Below are 17,349 nucleotides of genomic sequence, written 5' to 3' on the forward strand. Positions count from 1 at the left end.
AATCCTTCCAGTACTTATCAGCTGCCGAAGTTGAGTTCTTTTCTGTCTGACCACAGTGCTCTCTGCTGACACCTCTGTCCATGTCAGGAACTGTCCAGAGCGGAGAGGTTTGCTATGGGGATTTGCTTCTACTTCGGACAGTTCCTGACATGGACAGAGGTGTCAGCAGAGAGCACTGTGGTCAGACTGGAAAGAACAACTCAACTTCAGGAGCTGATAAGTACTGGAAGGGTTAAGATTTTTTACTTTTTGGAGCCAGTTGTTATGAAAAAAAAGTTTTTTTTCATGGAATACCCCTTTAACCCAGTGTTTTCCAACCAGGGTGCCTCCAGCTGTGGCTAATCTACAACTCCCATGAGCTTCTCTTCTCTTCCAGGAATGGTTGCTGAGGAGTATAACGCCTTCTTCTACTCTCTGGTGTCCCAGGACACTCAGGAAATGGCCTATTCCACCAAGAGGCAGCGATTCCTGGTGGACCAGGGTTACAGTTTTAAGGTACGGACGGCGCAGAATGTCACGTGACTGATGGCCGCCGCCGCGGTGTGACCGGTGAAGAAGCATTAAGTCTGTGCGGCACATTCAGCGTCTTGTATATGCAGGTTCCTGTGCGATAATGATCACTCACATAGGAAGTTAGTTGTTGCTGTAAGAAACCTGGAGGGTCATTACCTGAAGAATACAGCGAGGGGCGCTATGGGGAGAAAAGTCACCATAGATTATGCAGCGGTTCTTTAAAGGGCTACTCCACTGGCCAGCGTTCTGAACATTTAGTTCCGAACGCTGTGTGCGCGCTGCGGGGGTCCCCCAAATAATTTTTACTGTGCTCCAGTATAACATTGTGACATGAGGACATAAGCATCTAAAAATCTTAATCCTCCCAGTACTTATCAGCTGCTGTATGCTCCACAAGAAGTTGTGTAGTTCTTTCCAGTCTGATCACAGTGCTCTCTACTGCCACCTCTGTCCATGTCAGGAACAGTTTGCTATGGGAATTTTCTTCTACTCTAGACAGTTCCTGGCATGGACAGAGGTGTCAGCAGAGAGCACTGTGATCAGACTGGAAAGAATTACACAACTTCTTGTGGAGCATACAGCAGCTGATAAGTACTGGAAGGATTTAGATTTTTTAGATCCTTATGTCACCATGTTATACTGGATGGAGCACATGACCACTCAGGGCTCCCGAACTGAAGTAAACTACAAATCCCAAGATTCCCCTGACAGCTGAGTTGTTGATGAACTACAACTCCTATCATGCCCTGACTAAGCTTTTGGAAAGTTTTGCAATGTTTCCAGATGTCACAAAACTACAACTCCCATTATTCCCAATACTTTTTGTTGATAGGAGTCAGTTTTGTCAGGACATGATGGGAGTTGTAGTTTAGCAGCATACGGGACAGTAATTTCAGGTCTGAGTTGGGGAAATGACCTCTCTAACCTTTTTGTGCCTATCTGTCACCAAGGGGGCGGGGTCATCTTCATGGAGGAGGGGCTATTGCTGGCTTAGTTGATGATTTACATAAACTGTATGATTTAATAATTTTGTGGTCACATGTTGATCAGGTGATCACTAAGCTGGCCGGCATGGAGGAAGAGGACCTGGCCTTCGCCACCAAAGAGGAGCAGCAGCAGCTTCTTCAGAAAGTCCTGGCCGCCTCCGACCTCGACGCTGAAGAGGAAGTGGTGGCCGGAGAATTCGGATCCAAATCCACTGGCGTAAGTACAAGGACACATGATACGCTGTTAACCCCTTCTGGTCCTGAGCAGTGATCGGTCTCTTGTGTCCGAATCAGATGTAGCTGCAGAGAGGACATAAGGGGGTAGGGCCCCAAGGGTTACAGGCAAGGCGGGAGGGCCCCTAAGGATGATGGGCAGGAAAGGAGGGCCAGGAGGGGTGACGGGCAGGAAGGGAGGGCACCGAGGGGGTGACGGGCAGGAAGGGAGGGCTCCGAGGGGGTGACGGGCAGGAAGGGAGGGCTCCGAGGGGGTGACGGGCAGGAAGGGAGGGCTCCGAGGGGGTGACGGGCAGGAAGGGAGGGGCATGAGGGGGGTGACGGGCAGGAAGGGAGGGCTCCGAGGGGGTGTCGGGCAGGAAGGGAGGGGCATGAGGGGGGTGACGGGCAGGAAGGGAGGGGCATGAGGGGGGTGACGGGCAGGAAGGGAGGGCTCCGAGGGGGTGACGGGCAGGAAGGGAGGGCTCCGAGGGGTTGCAGGGGTGGCCACGATAAGACTACAGAGCAAGACTAGGAGCAGAGTCTTTACAGTTTATCTACAAACACTTCACTAATTTGATTCCCCTCAGGGGTGTGGCCTAATCACAGAAGGAAGGGCTTACATGATTGGGGGTGGGGCTTATTGAAGAGGTAGACACTCTCCACCAGGAGCTTGATTGATGCGTAGTGCAGGTGACCTGTGAGTGATGTATGAATGGCGCGCGTTGTCTGCCGTGTGAGGTGCATGTGTGGCGTGTGTCCGGATCATGGGCGACCTTGGTCCAGCGTGAAGGTGGCCGCGCCCTGGATGTTAATGCTGGATTAAATTAAAACTGTTCTTCTCCGCTTCACCCGCAGGTCGCCCGTCGCGTCGGCACCATGAGCTCCATGTCCGGGGCAGACGACACCGCGTATATGGAATATCAGGCTCTGAGAAACAAAGGCGCCGGCGCTAACAAGCACGTTCACCCGCTCTTCAAACGCTTCCGCAAGTGACCTCCCGGGTCCTGCTCCCATAGATCTGACGCGGCGTCCGTACAGCGATATGGACCGGAAGACGACTGTGAACTCGTCTCTTCTTGAAATGCGTCAGTCGGATACTTTTTTTTTCCAGACTATTTATTTGCTGCATTTTCCCGTAGATGACGGCGGGGGATGCACGGACATGAATATTCCTTACAGGAATAGTACAGGGTGAGATTTCTCTCCTACCTATAGTGTCTCATTATAATGTAGTGATACATTGGCACGGATCAGCTCCTGTGTCTGACATGGACACCGCTGCTGGCGGGGACACCTTTTTATACCATTTGTTTCTATATTACTGTAGGGTAGGTGTAATTCCTTACTATAAAATCTTTCTTTTTGTTGTGACTCTGCTTTGTGCTATTATTCTCTGGTATCAGCTCAATAACACCAATAGTTTATAATAGTTCCTGGGCATGTGCGGGCACGCCCCCTCCCATAGACTTACATTGAGGGGGCGTGGTCGTGACGTCACAACCCCTGCCGCCTGTTCTCGGCATTCTACACGAACGCCAAGTGCTGCACAGAGATCGTGGGGGTCCCAGTGGCGGGACCCCCGCGATCAGATAGGGGATAAGATGTCTAGGGGTGGAGCACCCCTTTAAAGGGGTTCTCCACTGCCCCAGCGTTTGGAACATTTAGTTCCAAAAGCTGGGTGCGGGGTTGAGAGATCACGGCCACGCCCCTTGTTACATCACGACCACGCCCCCTCAATGCAAGTCTATGGGAGGGGGCGTACGCCCCCTCCCATAGACTTGCATTGAGGGGGCGTGGCTGTGACATCACGACCCCGCACCCAACTTTCAGAACTAAATGTTCCAAAATCTGGCGCAGTGGAGTACCCCTTTAAGATACCAAATGTGCCGCCTGAACCCATGACGATCTGCCATGGGATCTTATATCTGTGGTTCATTCTGTCTTTTCTTACTATTGTTTGTGAACCGACTGGCACAGAACCTCCGGGCCCCAAACAATCTGCCCACGGCCGGTGATCTTCACGTCACTGTTCACCCAGAGCCAATGTTGTCTTCTGCTGTCAGAGCCGGTCCTGCCGCAACCACCACGTGATCTGGCATTAATGTTCACAAGATGGCAGCCGTCCCTAATGCGTCCATCGTTTTCTTGGTCGATATCTTTAGGCGATTTTTCTCTCTTCTGCGTCCAGAAAGAATCTGCCCAAGATCATGTAGATTTTCTGCTTAGTCTTTCGGCTGTGATGCCTTGGCTGTGATGCCTTGGCTGTGATGCCTTGGCTGTGATGCCTTGGCTGTGATGCATAAGCTGTGATTCCTTAGTGCGTTGGTTTCCAAACTGTGACCCTCCAGATACTACAAAACCATCTGTACATGCTGGGAGTTGTAGTTTTGCGACATCTTCAGCGCCAGAGAATGGAAACAATACCGTTCAGGGGTGAAACACCGGCCTGACAGCAAGCAGAGATCTTAGAAATGTCGACACAATGGAAGACAATGCAGTGATGGACGTGTCCCAGGGCTCTGTTCACACTGCTCTGCAAACTCTTTGTACCTCGCAGCTTTGGATGTGACTGGAGTAGATGTGACATGGCGCCTCCTGTGGACCCATCTTGGTGCTGACACATTTCTGTACGTTTTCTGTGTCCAGTCAGACCAGGCACCGCGCAGACTGCGCTCATTTACATTCTGGCGACACTTCGGTGGTGTGAGGTAAATATTGACGCCTCGGAGCGCGCCGCCGGCCGCACATCTGCTTCTCATATTCTTCTTCCTTTGCCAACGTTTTATTTCCTGACAGTTTTTGGCTCCAACACAGAATGTAAAATGAAATGTCCATTCATCGGAGACGCCAACAGCGAAGCGACAGGAACCAGCGCTCAAATGTTTTGACACTTTCTACGTCGGACAATTTTCTGTTTTGTCTTAGATTATAAATATAACATATAATAAATTATCGTCAGCGCCAATTTTATGGCTGATAACAAGGAACAATAGCGCTTAGTATCCTGCTGCCCAACAGAAAGGGCCGATAACGGAACAAATGTAACATTTTGTCCTATATGTAGTGAGAATCCCAGAACCTCAGACCCTTTAGTCCTGTGCTGTGACAAACCCCCCCCCCCCGAGGCCCGGACCCCATAAACCTGAAATGTGACCCCGAACCCCAGACCCTTTAGTCCTGTGCTGTGACCCCCCACCCGAAGGCCCGGACCCCATAAACCTGAAATGTGGGCCCGGACCCCATAAACCTGTAATGTGATTTCTGAAACCCAGACACTTTTAAACCTGTGCTGTGACCCCCCCCTCACAAGGCCTGGACCCCATAAACATGTGATGTGACCCCCCCTGAGGCCCAGACCCCATAGACCTGTAATATGACCCCAGACCCTTTAGTCCTGTGATTTGACCTCCCCCCCCCCCCCCCCGAGGCCCGGACCCCGTAGACCTGTAATGTGATCCCCGAACCCCAGACCCTTTAGTCCTGTGCTGTGACCCCCCCAGAACAAGGCCTGGACCCCATAAACATGTAATGTGATCCCTTAGCCCCAGACCCCTTAGCCCTGTGATGTGACCGCCCCCCCCCCCCCAAAGGCCATTCAAATGTAACTTAATTGCACACAAGGCGATGCTGCAACATTACGAAACGCGTTAATATGCTGTGATCCCAACATCTCCTGTCATCTGTCCGCAGCGATTTCTCTGTATGTGGACGAGATGAATGACAAATAGCTGAAGTATTTCGCTGCCTCGGCCAAGTCTCATGAATCACTGACGTCTGATGTGAGGAGAAGCAGATCCTGCGGCAACGTAAACCACACGCCCCGCACATGACGACATTTTCCTTACCCAGCTGCTGAATTTAGGCCCCGACATGTGGGAAACAAGTGGAGCGCACAACACGACCGACGCTACTACCCTGAGCACAAGGAAGGACACAACGGGCCGCACTTATGGAGACGCTGGAGGGAAAGGGGATTCTTGGAAAGACTTGCACAACATTTATTAAAAAGCTCCCCATTTGGGACCAGTCAAGGGGATTTAAAAAAAAAACAGCTATTTCCTTCCAAAAACAGCGCCACTCCTGTCCTCAGGTTATGTGCGGTATTAAAGTGTAACCTCAATCAGTTTCTGGCGGTAATTTTTCTATTTAAATCTCCCGCAACTTCATAGGCTGAGACCACAGGGATCAGTATATAGATTAATCCGTGGGACTTCAGGCAGATCAGTATGCTGATCACTGTTGTCTCAGCTACAAAGTTGTGGGCGATTTAAATAGAAATCCTTCTGAATGTGATCGGAGTTATGCTTTAAAAACTGAGATAGAAAGAAAAAGAGCGGAGCGCTCACCATTCTGCAGACAACGAATCCTCAAGGTTTTATCTCTAAATTAATCTCTGTATAAATGCAGCGGTGTATGAGAAAGGTGGCAGCCCGTTATGAGAAAGGCGACAGCCTGTTTCATGTTAACAGATGCTTCTCCCAGCATTAAGGATGTTACTCTGTTCAAGTGTGTGTGTATGTATGTATATATATATAATATATACACACAAGCAGATTAACCGTAGCACATACGGATTAAGTAAAGTGATGTAGCTTTATTCCAACAGAGACGGGCGACGTTTTGGTCACACCATTATAACCTTTCTCAAGCCAAATATATTTTGTCATGAAAGCTGGGCAGGAAACCCTACAACCGCTGTCCCTTTTTTTTATTGCCCATCCGCCCTAAACGACGGATCGACAACCACGAGGACGAACCCTATACTTCGCTAAAGTGCATGGGCGTAAGAATCAAACAGAACTGTTCATGTCAGGAACATTACGGGAATGCTACAAAGCTACAAACAGATCATTTTTCAAAGCGTATACGGATAAAAAATTTGTACACACGTTTTGATACAGTTTAGTCAGGTCTTGAGTAATCCGATTTTTTTTATCAAAAACCTTATACAGGGACCGTATAGCAATATTGTGGTGTGAACCCAGCCTTACTTGGTCAGCGTAACAGGTGAAATTATCATCACCTGAAGAAGCCTTATATATCCTCCCCGTGCTGAAGGGTTAAATCTTCCCAAACCAGGGAGAATAAACACAGAAACTGTTCAGACACAAACCTAATGTCTGAACAGGACCCAAAGCAGAAAAATACAAAACACAGATAAAGACATAACAAATATATAGTGAATTACCCACATAACCATAGTAACATATAAACAAATAGAAATATGAAAGACATAATGTAAATAAGAGCGGAGATTGTTAGACCGAGAGGCGATACATTATGAAGTAAATGTACATCGATATGATAAGGCGGTGATATAATGCTGCCCATGGCTGCGCCCAAACAACTGCGCAATGATAAAAAGAGTTATTGGATGAGATGAAACATAGGAATGAATAACGGCACCAAGAGAGGTGACACGTCTTACGCTGTGGCGGTAATAAGATGTGGATAGAGATAATGTCTGGTCTCCCCTTATACCGCTATACCTGAGCGCGCGCAATCCTCACAACTCTGCGCCTCAAATGGAGACAGGTCTGGAACACGTTACAACGGGCGCAGATATTTACGCATGGAGAACTGATGCAGCAACATATTTTTTCTCTTACATTTCAAACGATGAATTACAAATGTTAATCTCCTAAACATCAGAGTTTCCCTTTAACTCTCTGGTCACTTGGACCATTAGATCATTAACTGGTTACATGGGAAGTAATCGTATCCAAGAGGATTAGAGCCATAAATCCTTCTCGGGTCCTAGACAACAAGTAATGTATTGTGTAATTGTATAGGTACGGACATGTAAAAAGTAATATAAGAGGAAAACGGAAAAGAGGGAGCGCAAAACTGCTGAACGCGTCTGAAAAACCAATATAAGAAAAAAGCTCACAATCTGAGATTAAGGAATAAAAGTAATAAACTCATCGGGGGACAAAAAGGGAGAAAATTCTCTCAAATCCCAACAAAAAAATATCGGAATAAATAAAAGAAAAGTCATCAAAAATAAAGGAGAAATTCCCTGTATAATCGGTCGGCTTGGCTTTAGCGCGTTGAAGGCGTCTGCTAGAGACAAAATACGTGTGTCCATGTTCCTAATGGATTAATGGAAAATAAGGAATAAATATAGTGAAATATATAGTGATCCTATAGAATATATATATAGTGGGGATCAAAAGTTTGGGCACCCCAGGTAAAAATGTGTATTAATGCATAAAGAAGCCAAGGAAAGATGGGAAAATCTCCAAAAGGATCAAATTACAGATTAGACATTCTTATAATATGTCAACAAAAGTTACATTTTATTTCCATCATTAACACTTTCAAAATAACAGAAAATAAAAAAATGGCGTCTGCAAAAGTTTGGGCCCCCTGCAGAATTTATAGCATGCACTGCCCCCTTTGCAAAGCTGAGACCTGCCAGTGTCATGGATTGTTCTCATTCATCATCTTTAGAAGGCTATAAGAAGATAGCAAAACGTTTTCAGATGTCAATATCCTCTGTTCGGAATGTAATTAAGAAATGGCAGTCATCAGGATCAGTGGAAGTTAAAGCAAGATGTGGAAGACCAAGAAAAATATCACAGAACAGCTCGCAGGATTGTGAAAAAAAATATTCAAAACCCACATTTGACTGCACAATCCCTCCAGAAAGATCTGGCAGACACTGGAGTTGTGGTACACTATTCCATTATAAAGAGATACTTGTACAAATATGGTCTTCATGGAAGAATCATCAGAAGAAAACCTCTTCTACATCCTCACCACAAAAATCAGCATTTGAACTTTGCAAATTAACATATAGACAAGCCTGATGCATTTTGGAAACCAGTTCTGTGGACTGATGAGGTTAAAATTGAACTTTTTGACCGGAATGAGCAAAGGTACGTTTGGAGAAGAAGGGGAACAGAATTTAATGAAAAGAACCTCTGTCCAACTGTTAAGCATGGGGGTGGATCAATCATGCTTTGGGGTTGTATTGCAGCCAGTGGCACAGGGAACATCTCACAAGTAGAAGTAAAAATGGATTCAATAAAATGTCAGCAAATTTTTTATGATCTCCTGACCTCAACATAATTGAAAAGCTATGGATAGACATTAAAAGAGCAGTGCGTGACAGACAGCTCAGAAATCTCAAAGAACTGGAAGACTTTTGTAAGGAAGAATGGGCAGATATACCTCAAACAAGAATTGAAAGACTCTTGGCTGCTACAAAAAGTGTTTACAAGCTGTGATACTTGCCAAAGGGGGCAGTACAAGATATTAACTCTGCAGGGTGCCCAAACTTTTGCAGACGCCATTTTTTTGTTTTCTGTTATTTTGAAAGTGTAAATGATGGAAATAAAATGTAGCTTTTGTTGACATATTATAAGAATGTCTAATCTGTAATTTGATCCTTTTGGAGATTTTTCCATCTTTCCTTGGCTTCTTTATGCATTAATACAAATTTTTACCTGGGGTGCCCAAACTCTTGATCCCCACTGTAGAGAGTGATCCTACAGATTAGTCATCCTACAAAATATACAGTCATCCTACAGTGTATATGTGTGTATATTAATATATATATATATATATATATATATATATATATATATATATATATATATACATACAGTCATGGCAGTAAATGTTGGCACCCCTGACATTTTTCTATAAAATTAAACATTTCTCACAGAAAAGGATTGCAGTAACACAGGTTTTGCTATACACATGTTTATTCCCTTTGTATGTATTGGAACTAAACCAAAAAAGGAGGAAAAAAAGCAAATTGGACATAATGTCACCAAACTCCAAAAATGGACGTGGGCAATATAAAAATCACACCTGAAAGCAGATAAAAAGGAGAGAAGTTCACTTAGTCTTTGCATTGTGTGTCTGTGTGTGCCACACTAAGCATGGACAACACAAAGAGGAGAAGAGAACTGTCTGAGGACTTGAGAACCAAAATTGTGGGAAAATATCAACAATCTCAAGGTTACAAGTCCATCTCCAGAGATCAAGATTTGCCTTTGTCCACAGTGCACAACATTATCAAGACGTTTGCAACCCATGGCACTGTAGCTAATCTCCCTGGGCGTGGACGGAAGAGAAAAATTGATGAAAGATGTCAATGCAGTATAGTCCGGATGGTGGATAAGCAGCCCCAAACAAGTTCCAAAGATATTCAAGCTGTCCTGCAGGCTCAGGGAGCATCAGTGTCAGCGCAAACTATCCGTCCACATTTAAATGAAATGAAAAGCTATGGAGGAGACTCAGGAGGACCCCCCCTATGGAGGAGACCCAGGAGGACCCCACTATGGAGGAGACCCAGGAGGACCCCACTATGGAGGAGACCCAGGAGGACCCCACTGCTGACACAGAGACAGAAAAAATGAACTTGGGTAACCAAAATCCTTCTGGGAAAACGTCTTGTGGACAGAGGAGACCAAGATAGATCTTTTTGGTAAAGCGCATCATTCTACTGTTTACCGAAAACGGAATGAGGCCTACAAAGAAAAGAACACAGTACCTACAGTGAAATATGGTGGAGGTCAATCATGTTTTGGGTTGTTTTTCTGCCTCTGGCACTGGGGGCCTTGAATGTGTACAAGACATCATGAAATCTGAGGATTACCAACAGATTTTGGGTCACACTGTACAGCCCAGTGTCAGAAAGCTGGGTTTGTGTCTGAGATCTTGGGTCTTCCAGCAGGACAATGACCCCAAACATACATCAAAAAGCCCCAGAAATGGATGACAACAAAGCGCTGGAGAGTTCTGAAGTGTCAGCAATGAGTCCAGATCTAAATCCCATTGATCACCTGTGGAGAGATCTTATAATTACTGTTGGGAAAAGGCGCCGTCCAATAAGAGACCTGGAGCAGTTTGTAAAGGAAGAGTGGTCCAACATTCCGGCTGAGAGGTGTAAGAAGCTTATTGATGGTTATAGGAAGAGTGGTCCAGCATTCCGGCTGAGAGGTGTAAGGAGCTTATTCTATGGTTATAGGAAGAGTGCTCCAACATTCCGGCTGAGAGGTGTAAGAAGCTTATTGATGGTTATAGGAAGAGTGGTCCAACATTCCGGCTGAGAGGTGTAAGAAGCTTATTGATGGTTATAGGAAGACACTGAATTCACTTATTTTTTCCAAAGGATGTGCAACCAAATATTAAGTTAAGGGTTCCAATAATTTTTTCCAGTTGGGTGTGACAATGGGGGACATTTCTCAAAGTTGTCTATGTCCCGCATCAATATAGACCAAACTACAGAGGGTTAGGCCGGTCTATTGTGCGCCCAATTTATCAAAAGGCGCACGGTTCTTGATAAATTCTGTGCACAGACTGCATGATCTATTATCATAATCTGTCCAGAGGAAACGTTGCCCAGTTGCAATTTTTGACAAGGCCTCTGCAAAATGAAAGAAGCGATCTGATTGGTTGCTATGGGCAACTTTTCCTCTGGACAGGTTCTGATAAATCTCCTCCTATGCTTTAGACAATTTAATCCTGCTCCACCATGGTCTGACATTTCGGCGTACTTTCAGCCGATGCGACTTGTCGCTGAAAAGTCACTTTTGATAAATTCAGCACCAATGCATTTTTTCATCTAAAATAGACCAGAATGCATCATGTTTTAAAAATCTCTAAAGCAAAAGTCGCAGAAAAGTCGCATATATTTAGACTGCGACTTTCTGTGCGACAAATTTAGACCAGAAAAAACAGTCTAAATCCTTTGATAAATATCCCCCATTATGTCCAATTAGCTTTTTTGGTTTAGTTCCAATACACATAAAGGGAATAAACATGTGTATAGCAAAACGTGTTACTGCAATCCTTTCCTGTGAGAAATAGAGAGAAAGATCCTATAGAATATATATAAAGTGATCCTATGGAATATATATATAGTGATGTTTAGAGAGCACAGAAGAGTCCTATCAGACAGGAGAGAGCGCAGAGTAGTCCTATCAGACAGGAGAGAGCACAGAGGAGTGCTATCAGACAGGAGAGAGCACAGAGGAGTGCTATCAGACAGGAGAGAGCACAGGAGTGCTATCAGACAGGAGAGAGCACAGAGGAGTGCTATCAGACAGGAGAGAGCACGGAGGAGTGCTATCAGACAGGAGAGAGCACGGAGGAGTGCTATCAGACAGGAGAGAGCACGGAGGAGTGCTATCAGACAGGAGAGAGCACGGAGGAGTGCTATCAGACAGGAGAGAGCACGGAGGAGTGCTATCAGACAGGAGAGAGCACGGAGGAGTGCTATCAGACAGGAGAGAGCACGGAGGAGTGCTATCAGACAGGAGAGAGCACGGAGGAGTGCTATCAGACAGGAGAGAGCACGGAGGAGTGCTATCAGACAGGAGAGAGCACGGAGGAGTGCTATCAGACAGGAGAGAGCACGGAGGAGTGCTATCAGACAGGAGAGAGCACGGAGGAGTGCTATCAGACAGGAGAGAGCACGGAGGAGTGCTATCAGACAGGAGAGAGCACGGAGGAGTGCTATCAGACAGGAGAGAGCACGGAGGAGTGCTATCAGACAGGAGAGAGCACGGAGGAGTGCTATCAGACAGGAGAGAGCACGGAGGAGTGCTATCAGACAGGAGAGAGCACGGAGGAGTGCTATCAGACAGGAGAGAGCACGGAGGAGTGCTATCAGACAGGAGAGAGCACGGAGGAGTGCTATCAGACAGGAGAGAGCACGGAGGAGTGCTATCAGACTGGAGATAGCACGGAGGAGTCCTATCAGACTGGAGATAGCACGGAGGAGTCCGATCAGAGAGGAGTGCTATCAGACAGGAGAGAGCACAGAGGAGTGCTATCAGACAGGAGAGAGCACAGAGGAGTCCTATCAGACAGGAGAGAGCACGGAGGAGTGCTATCAGACAGGGGAGAGCACGGAGGAGTCCTATCAGACAGGAGAGAACACGGAGGAGTGCTATCAGACAGGAGAGAACACAGAGGAGTGCTATCAGACAGGAGAGAGCACAGAGGAGTCCTATCAGACAGGAGAGAGCACAGAGGAGTCCTATCAGACAAGAGAGAACACAGAGGAGTCCTATCAGACAAGAGAGAACACAGAGGAGTCCTATCAGACAGGAGAGAACACAGAGGAGTCCTATCAGACAGGAGAGAACACAGAGGAGTCCTATCAGACAGGAGAGAACACAGAGGAGTGCTATCAGACAGGACTCCTCTGTGCTCTCTCCTGTCTGATAGGACTCCTCTGTTCTCTCTCCTGTCTGATAGCACTCCTCTGTGTTCTCTCCTGTCTGATAGGACTCCTCTGTGTTCTCTCCTGTCTGATAGGACTCCTCTGTGTTCTCTCCTGTCTGATAGGACTCCTCTGTGTTCTCTCTTGTCTGATAGGACTCCTCTGTGTTCTCTCTTGTCTGATAGGACTCCTCTGTGCTCTCTCCTGTCTGATAGGACTCCTCTGTGCTCTCTCCTGTCTGATAGCACTCCTCTGTGTTCTCTCCTGTCTGATAGGACTCCTCTGTTCTCTCTCCTATCAGACAGGAGAGAGCACAGAGGAGTCCTATCAGACAGGAGAGAGCACAGAGGAGTGCTATCAGACAGGAGAGAGCACAGAGGAGTGCTATCAGACAGGAGAGAGCACAGAGGAGTCCGATCAGAGAGGAGTGCTATCAGACAGGAGAGAGCACAGAGGAGTGCTATCAGACAGGATAGAGCACAGAGGAGTGCTATCAGACAGGAGAGAGCACAGAGGAGTCCTATCAGACAGGAGAGAACACAGAGGAGTGCTATCAGACAGGAGAGAACACAGAGGAGTGCTATCAGACAGGAGAGAACACAGAGGAGTGCTATCAGACAGGAGAGAACACAGAGGAGTGCTATCAGACAGGAGAGAACACAGAGGAGTGCTATCAGACAGGAGAGAGCACTGAGGAGTCCGATCAGACAGGAGAGAGCACAGAGGAGTCATATCAGACAGGAGAGAGCACAGAGGAGTCATATCAGACAGGAGAGAGCACAGAGGAGTCATATCAGACAGGAGAGAGCACAGAGGAGTCCTATCAGACAGGAGAGAGCACAGAGGAGTCCTATCAGACAGGAGAGAGCACAGAGGAGTCATATCAGACAGGAGAGAGCACAGAGGAGTGCTATCAGGCAGGAGAGAGCACAGAGGAGTCCTATCAGACAGGAGAGAGCACAGAGGAGTATTATCAGACAGGAGAGAGCACAGAGGAGTCCTATCAGACAGGAGAGAGCACAGAGGAGTGCTATCAGACAGGAGAGAGCACAGAGGAGTGCTATCAGACAGGAGAGAGCACAGAAGAGTCCTATCAGACAGGAGAGAACACAGAGGAGTGCTATCAGACAGGAGAGAACACAGAGGAGTCCTATCAGACAGGAGAGAGCACAGAGGAGTCCTATCAGACAGGAGAGAGCACAGAGGAGTCCTATCAGACAGGAGAGAGCACAGAGGAGTCCTATCAGACAGGAGAGAACACAGAGGAGTCCTATCAGACAGGAGAGAACACAGAGGAGTGCTATCAGACAGGAGAGAACACAGAGGAGTGCTATCAGACAGGAGAGAACACAGAGGAGTGCTATCAGACAGGAGAGAGCACAGAGGAGTGCTATCAGACAGGAGAGAGCACAGAGGAGTGCTATCAGACAGGAGAGAGCACAGAGGAGTCCGATCAGAGAGGAGTGCTATCAGACAGGAGAGAGCACAGAGGAGTCCTATCAGACAGGATAGAGCACAGAGGAGTGCTATCAGACAGGAGAGAGCACAGAGGAGTCCTATCAGACAGGAGAGAACACAGAGGAGTATTATCAGACAGGAGAGAGCACAGATGAGTCCTATCAGACAGGAGAGAACACAGAGGAGTGCTATCAGACAGGAGAGAGCACAGATGAGTCCTATCAGACAGGAGAGAGCACAGAGGAGTCCTATCAGACAGGAGAGAACACAGAGGAGTGCTATCCCACCCTCATTACTGATTTCTATAACAAGGAGATAACATTTTCTTATGAAGTATCTTAGAATGTTTAATGTTTTGAGACGATGTACAACATAGAAAACGTTTTTGTATCTGTCAGTGTCTATTTACATATTTAGGCTTAATATTTATTAATATTTCGGATGGGCGGAGAGAACTTATATGAAATAACTTGTGTATTATTTGTGTACACGGCGTATAACGCGCAGCACTGTCTGAGCTGGTGTATACATATATACTGCTGCAGATTCTGTCTTCACATTCTCTATTTAGATGTTTATTGTTGCGATTTCTTTATTTGACCAATATTGTTCTTACATTTCATGATAAATTTACATGTAAATCCGCCTTATAAGTTATATCAGATCCTATATTACCCTCCAGTCACTGACTATAGATTGCAGTCACAATTCTGCAGGAGGGATTTTAGAAAGCAATTTATTTTTATTTTTACTTTTGGATGTAATTAGAGAAGAAATATAATATAAATAATAATAATATAAATAATAATAATAATAATATAAATAATAATAATAATAATATAATTCACAAGTTGTTTCCTCTAAACTCATGAGAAATAACATCATATTTATGATCCCGAAGCTGCAGAAAATTTCCTATTTTTTTTACAAAGGTTTTCATTAAGATGAACATAAAACACGACGTCCAGAGGCCACATGACACCTCTATAGGTGACCCCCGGGTGAACCCGCCGTGACCCCACAAATTCTCCAGCCATGATGCGGAGGTCACAGAGTCACCCCGGCCTCCCCCATTGTCTCCAGGAAGATACAGAGAATTATTCTGCAGAATGGAGGACAGAGGAGCCGAGGGAGTATATATAATATATACCTCACTATAACAGTGCATAGTATAATAGTATATATAATATATACCTCACTATAACAGTGCATAGTATAATAGTATATATAATATATACCTCACTATAACAGTGCATAGTATAATAGTATATATAATATATACCTCACTATAACACTGCATAGTATAATAGTATATATAATATATACCTCACTATAACAGTGCATAGTATAATAGTATATATAATATATACCTCACTATAACGTGCATAGTATAATAGTATATATAATATATACCTCACTATAACACTGCATAGTATAATAGTATATATAATATATACCTCACTATAACAGTGCATAGTATAATAGTATATATAATATATACCTCACTATAACGTGCATAGTATAATAGTATATATAATATATACATCACTATAACGTGCATAGTATAATAGTATATATAATATATACCTCACTATAACACTGCATAGTATAATAGTATATATAATATATACTACACTATAACAGTGCATAGTATAATAGTATATATAATATATACCTCACTATAACAGTACATAGTATAATAGTATATATAATATATACCTCACTATAACGTGCATAATATAATAGTATATATAATATATACCTCACTATAACACTGCATAGTATAATAGTATATATAATATATACTACACTATAACAGTACATAGTATAATAGTATATATAATATATACCTCACTATAACAGTGCATAGTATAATAGTATATATAATATATACTACACTATAACAGTGCATAGTATAATAGTATATATTATATATACCTCACTATAACAGTACATAGTATAATAGTATATATAATATATACCTCACTATAACGTGCATAGTATAATAGTATATATAATATATACTACACTATAACACTGCATAGTATAATAGTATATATAATATATACCTCACTTTAACAGTACATAGTATAATAGTATATATAATATATACCTCACTATAACAGTGCATAGTATAATAGTATATATTATATATACCTCACTATAACAGTACATAGTATAATAGTATATATAATATATACCTCACTATAACGTGCATAGTATAATAGTATATATAATATACACTACACTATAACAGTACATAGTATAATAGTATATATAATATATACCTCACTATAACACTGCATAGTATAATAGTATATATAATATATACCTCACTATAACAGTGCATAGTATAATAGTATATATAATATATACCTCACTATAACGTGCATAGTATAATAGTATATATAATATATACCTCACTATAACACTGCATAGTATAATAGTATATATAATATATACTACACTATAACAGTGCATAGTATAATAGTATATATAATATATACCTCACTATAACAGTGCATAGTATAATAGTATATATAATATATACCTCACTATAACACTGCATAGTATAATAGTATATATAATATATACCTCACTATAACAGTGCATAGTATAATAGTATATATAATATATACCTCACTATAACGTGCATAGTATAATAGTATATATAATATATACCTCACTATAACACTGCATAGTATAATAGTATATATAATATATACCTCACTATAACAGTGCATAGTATAATAGTATATATAATATATACCTCACTATAACGTGCATAGTATAATAGTATATATAATATATACATCACTATAACGTGCATAGTATAATAGTATATATAATATATACCTCACTATAACACTGCATAGTATAATAGTATATATAATATATACTACACTATAACAGTGCATAGTATAATAGTATATATAATATATACCTCACTATAACAGTACATAGTATAATAGTATATATAATATATACCTC

At 43.6% G+C, this 17,349-nt stretch overlaps 1 protein-coding gene across 1 annotated transcript in view; it reads left to right on the forward strand.

The window, feature by feature from the left end:
* ERCC3 (ERCC excision repair 3, TFIIH core complex helicase subunit) overlaps positions 1 to 3,097 on the forward strand; it is a 36,816-nt gene extending 33,719 nt beyond the window's left edge. The window contains exons 13-15 of the mRNA XM_056536994.1: positions 377 to 495; positions 1,564 to 1,716; positions 2,571 to 3,097. Of these exons, the coding sequence (XP_056392969.1) occupies positions 377 to 495; positions 1,564 to 1,716; positions 2,571 to 2,708 (410 nt within the window). The 3' untranslated portion in view covers positions 2,709 to 3,097. The remainder of the gene's footprint in view (positions 1 to 376; positions 496 to 1,563; positions 1,717 to 2,570) is intronic.
* Positions 3,098 to 17,349: the final 14,252 nt, after the last annotated feature.

The sequence above is a fragment of the Hyla sarda genome, chromosome 8 (assembly GCF_029499605.1).
Source record: "Hyla sarda isolate aHylSar1 chromosome 8, aHylSar1.hap1, whole genome shotgun sequence".
Lineage (NCBI taxonomy): Eukaryota > Metazoa > Chordata > Amphibia > Anura > Hylidae > Hyla > Hyla sarda.